At 30.4% G+C, this 5,000-nt stretch overlaps 1 protein-coding gene and 1 long non-coding RNA gene across 4 annotated transcripts in view; one reads left to right on the top strand and one right to left on the bottom strand.

Moving 5' to 3' along the window:
- The window catches only part of LOC124425545 (mediator of RNA polymerase II transcription subunit 27-like), a 4,681-nt gene extending 178 nt beyond the window's left edge, over positions 1-4,503 (bottom strand). The window contains exons 1-4 of one of the 3 annotated variants that reach the window (XM_046966018.1): positions 4,361-4,376; positions 4,157-4,252; positions 3,587-3,720; positions 1-3,449 (exon numbers count right to left, since the gene is read on the bottom strand). The exon at positions 1-3,449 is cut by the window's left edge and continues 178 nt beyond it. In XM_046966018.1, the coding sequence (XP_046821974.1) occupies positions 3,282-3,449; positions 3,587-3,720; positions 4,157-4,178 (324 nt within the window). In that variant the 5' untranslated portion in view covers positions 4,179-4,252; positions 4,361-4,376 and the 3' untranslated portion in view covers positions 1-3,281. Of the gene's footprint in view, positions 3,450-3,586; positions 4,001-4,156 lie in introns of those variants that run through there. The other 2 variants (XM_046966015.1, XM_046966014.1) reach the window with 2 other exon arrangements.
- The window catches only part of LOC124425547, a 6,907-nt gene continuing 5,113 nt past the window's right edge, over positions 3,207-5,000 (top strand). The window contains exon 1 of the long non-coding RNA XR_006942528.1: positions 3,207-3,344. This is a non-coding gene — a long non-coding RNA (uncharacterized LOC124425547). The remainder of the gene's footprint in view (positions 3,345-5,000) is intronic.

Consider the following 5,000-nt stretch of genomic DNA (forward strand, 5'->3'; position numbering starts at 1 on the left):
GTGACGCCGAGGCGTATTAATTATAGCGTGTTAATTATCCTCTTGTCAGAGGAGGCGTAACAGTCGCAACGAGGTCGGCACAACCACTCCCCCCTGAATGAATTTCTGTGAGAAGTTTGAAATTGACTTTATGTGTGTAAGTTAGTTTAAATTTATCCGTAATGGAATCTCAGTGATGTGGGGTTGGGTTTGTTGATCTGGTGAAGAGTCCCGTTGATCATCGTCTATCTTGCTGATATATGCAGGCTTCAATCTGTTTATTGAAATATTTTTCTCTTCTCCGTTGATGTTAATTTTGAATATCCAGTCACTTATTCAGTTTATAATCTTATAGGGATCAATGTACAGTGCTTCTAGTGGAGCTTTCACGTAATTACAGCGAAAGGAATATATGAAGACAGGTATCAAAGTCTTTTAGAATGAAGATCCTGGTTTTATTGTGATGAGCAGTCGGTTTGGTTCGATTTTTACGAAACCTTTTAGCAGGTAGTATGACAGTACGACCCAGACTTAATTAGGAATTTCTGTTTGGTTGTGTTGTCGTAAATGTATAGTTGGACGTCTTTTTATTTATTTCGTTCCATGCAGAATTTCTTAAATGGTCAAATTTTTAATGACGCTGGTGATGTAAAATCACATTTAATTCAGTTTTTGGCTAAAAAATCAGAAAGTTTTATGAACATGGGATTATGACACTGCCTGAAAGATGGCAAAAGATGTCATCAACAAAAACGGACAATACCTAATTGAATAAAGTTATATTTTTAAGCAAAAATTTGGAATTTTCCTTCTTATTTAAAATCCGCAATCACTTAGTTGCCAACCCAATAGTATGAAGTTATTGTCATTCACTGTTCCTAATGAAAACAGCGATGTTAATTTTTCTGATTTGTTGTTGTCAGTGTGGTTGTTGAAACGAATTTGCAAGATAAGATGTAGCGTTTTGCTTCGTTGGCAAACATTTGATAATAATAACAGATGTCAATGCGTGCAGATATCAATGATCTTAGTCTGCTGCAGTTATGGTGCATCGGAGATTGTTGGGACTGCAGTTGTTGATTTTGTTATTGCAGTAATGTGAGCTGTTATAGATACTGTTGTTTGTTTTTTTTCGTTAATTTAAACTCAATGATCTCTGTCATATACATAAAAAAGATCTTTGAATTTTCATAATCTTTGGGTCAATACACAATGGAGTCAATGCAGAATAGGGTGCGAAGATTCTCATGACCAGGTCATTCTGTCGACTGTTAGGTAAAAACGATCCACAAACACGGCTATAATATCAAGCGGAAGTTCACTTACTTTAATCAGATACTGTTTGATATGTACTGTCATTTGTTCAAACCAAAATTTGTTGCAATATGGTATTATCAATGAAACTACTAGCCAATGTGCGCATGTATCACAGAAGCTGAGAAGGTGTTCTCTTTGCAAGCCTTATCTTACGTAAATGTTTTTTTATTTGGTTGTGTCTGGAGCCAGGAAGTCCTGAGATTATCACATTTTTGAGAGTTTTATATTTATCTGTGGCGGATTCCTGCCGTATTATGTTTGAAAATTGTTCGATCATGTCGTGGTCCAAGGCCTTAATGACTGTCAGGTATTTTACTTTATCATCGACGATTCCATAAATAGTGAATTTATTGGGTTGGCAACTAAGTGATTGCCGGATTTCAAATAAGAAGGAAACGACAAAATTCGCAATCACTTAGTTACCAACCCAATAGATTCAACCAAATTGAATTAGGAATACGGTCGAGTTTTTGTAAATATCATGAATTTAGGTTGACTTATCTAGTGATAATTGTCACGCCGTATGTTGTTAAGAGCTAGTGGTTGATTATAGTTGTGCAGGTTCTGCATACCAGAAGTATTTTTTTGCTGTTGTTCTTGTCATTGACACTGATGGGATGAATGATACTGTCGAAGTGTTTAATGGCGTCTCTTGTTCGTGTTGTTTTGATACGTTTGTTCAGAATGAGTTCCTTTTCACTGATATCTCAATGTGTTTAACTTGCCGTTATCGTTAATTCATGGAGATCTAATTTAGATTCGCGTCGAATCTTAATAGATCTGTATATACATTGTTGGCTTTTAATATGGTGTTCGGTATTTGTTTTTTTTTCAGGTGTTCTGTACATGAGACTGATTGTAATTTTTAATATTTATTATTTATTAATTTCTTTTTTTTTTGCACCTCGTGTTTCATAATGAGGCAGGATGGCTAACGCCGATACGTTTTTCTTTTAGTAGAGAAGCTCTTGATGCACAAAGATCACGACATCGAAGTCATCAATTGTTAGTTTTTCTTGGACAACCAAATAAAAGAAATTTTGCACATTAAACGATAATTGCGATATATTTATTTAACTTTGTTAGGTACACAGTAGTTTAATCAGATTATCACTTTCAACAGCTATGATCTTAAGAAAAATCAAAGAAAAAATGAATGATCTCTTTTTTGTTTCTGGAGTCTTTATCGTCTCCTTTATTTTCAGCGTCTTTGTTGTCTCTCTCTCTCTCTCTCTCTCTCTCTCTTCGGTTGGTTTCTCGCGTGTGTATTTAGTGGCGCTAAAATGTGTTAGTTATGTGTCTTGCCAGAAGAGGCATAACAATCGCAAAGAGATCACCACACTCTCTCGCTTATGCGCACCATCTAGTGAGTCATGTGCGTACTTATCGGTCGACGCACAAGTAATTTCCATGTTGTCGAATATGTAAATCTAAATTTTATTGATTTAAAGTGAGAAAACAATTTTGTAAAAAATTATGTTCTGAAAGAAAAAGATATCGGTGACAAGTGCGTGATGAAATACATTAACTTATCACAAATGCATGCAGCAGTGTAGAACTTCAAATAAAGTAGTCACTCAAGTAATCTCCTTCCATATTTTAGTCATATTTTACACAAAATACAAAATGAGTTAGCTGTATAAGGTGTTGATTAGATAGCATACAAGTATATATCAACATAATAACTACAAAGTTTTTATAAATCTATTTATTAATACATAGAGATAATTAAAAAGTTTACAAAGAAAAAAAGAAAAATAACTAAAACTAATAATATATATGTAATCATAAAATCTTTCTAACCTAAGTACTTTATCCTTTTTTAGTAATTAATTAATTAGACGTAAATAGCTATAAACCCTAAGTACACTTTCTGAAGGTGTTAACAATCGTGGTGCAGATAATAATTCGGTCATATAAAGAAAGATAACAATTGTAATAATGTCTTATTTTACAAAAGAAAAATTCTATGAAAAGTAATGGATTTAATTTGAACTTATAAAATCTTCAGTTATATCACAAGATTTACATTCTTCATGATATGCTTCGTAAGTATTAAAATCTCTCCACGTTGGAAGTGAAATTTGTTTTAGATATAGACCACAATGTTTGCATGGTTCAATGAACAAATTGATTAAACTATGCAACCAAATCTAGAAAAAAAAAGGCATCAAATTTTTACATATTCTCATAAGTAACGAGTGATTTTGATGATTTTGTATTATTTTTATTTTATTTGTGATATTTATTTGTGATCATTCTGTTTTATTTTATAAATAATTCGTATTACCATAAATGATTGTACAGCTAATTCAGGACACTCTGTAGAATAAAAGTGTAACATAGCAGCAAGAGCATTTTCTGTTACTTTTCTGAAGACTTTATGCCTTGATTGTGTCCACAAATCCATTGATTCTTCATAACCTTTTATAACAACCCATTCAATCACTATGCCCCTAATTACTATTACTGCCTTTAAGACATGTCCTAATATAACATCAAATGTTGCAATTGATGTGACCGATTTGGATACAGATACTGTCATATCGTCAAACAATTGATTTAAGGTAGTTATCATAGAATTGACTTGCCTTTAAATAAGATTTAAACTTTTGTTATGTTATACATATTATGAACATAACATTTTTTATTATTATAAAAGACTTTACACATCTGCAGATATATTTTACATTATGATTATTAGTTTGAACTAATAATCATATGTTCCATTAATATTTGTATAATATCTCTTTAATAAATTTCACTTAAGTAATGGTATTTAAATAATGATTTTTAAGTAATATTATGAACTTTATTTATCTATTAATAATTGTTAATAAGAAAATTATAAAGTGCTTGCCTTTGCTCTGCAGTCTCCTCATCGAGATCAGTTATGCTTTCCAAATTTAATGGATATGATAGTGGATCCAAAATTTTAATTTTTTCAGCTAAATTTCTGCAAAATTTGTGTATATATATATATATATATATTTATTTATTTATTTATATTATATGAGTAATTATCTTCACTTTGAAATAAAAAATATAAAACTAAATCGTATACCTTAAATTTATATTAATTGTTGTCATTAGTCCTTGTAAACGTACGACATGTTTATATTCATCTTCTTCCTGTAAATTATTTAGAAAAACTCCGAAAAATTGATCAACACTAGTACGTAATACTATTATTGCTAGCAATGCTTCTTCCAATTGTTCCATCATTTATTTTTTTTTTTTCTTAATAAAGATTAATAAATATACAATTAATATGTAAGAAAATATATTCAATATTAGTGAGGTTACGTTATTACACTCTTTAATAGTTCAATTTTAAACTAAAACTATGAAACCGATTTTACTGTATATTTCAAATTTTTTTTTATATGAAATTGTTCAGTTCGAAAGAAAATATATAAGAGAAATGTATTGGCTTAACATTCAAAATACATATATATATATATCTAGGGAATAGATTCTGTTTAATACTTTACAAACTTATTAATTGATTACATTTAGTATTAGACATTCATCGTCTAATTATAATTTAGCTTCAGCCTATATCAAGTACGTAAAATATCATGAGTCTTTAAAAATGGAAAGTTTAACATCAAAATACATTAATTGAAGTAGTCCATCTAAATTCTAATAATTTCAATCATCCAACGATATCGAATAAATTATAAGTTTTCGTACGAAGGTAT

This window comes from Vespa crabro, chromosome 7, assembly GCF_910589235.1.
Source record: "Vespa crabro chromosome 7, iyVesCrab1.2, whole genome shotgun sequence".
Taxonomy (NCBI): Eukaryota; Metazoa; Arthropoda; class Insecta; order Hymenoptera; family Vespidae; genus Vespa; species Vespa crabro.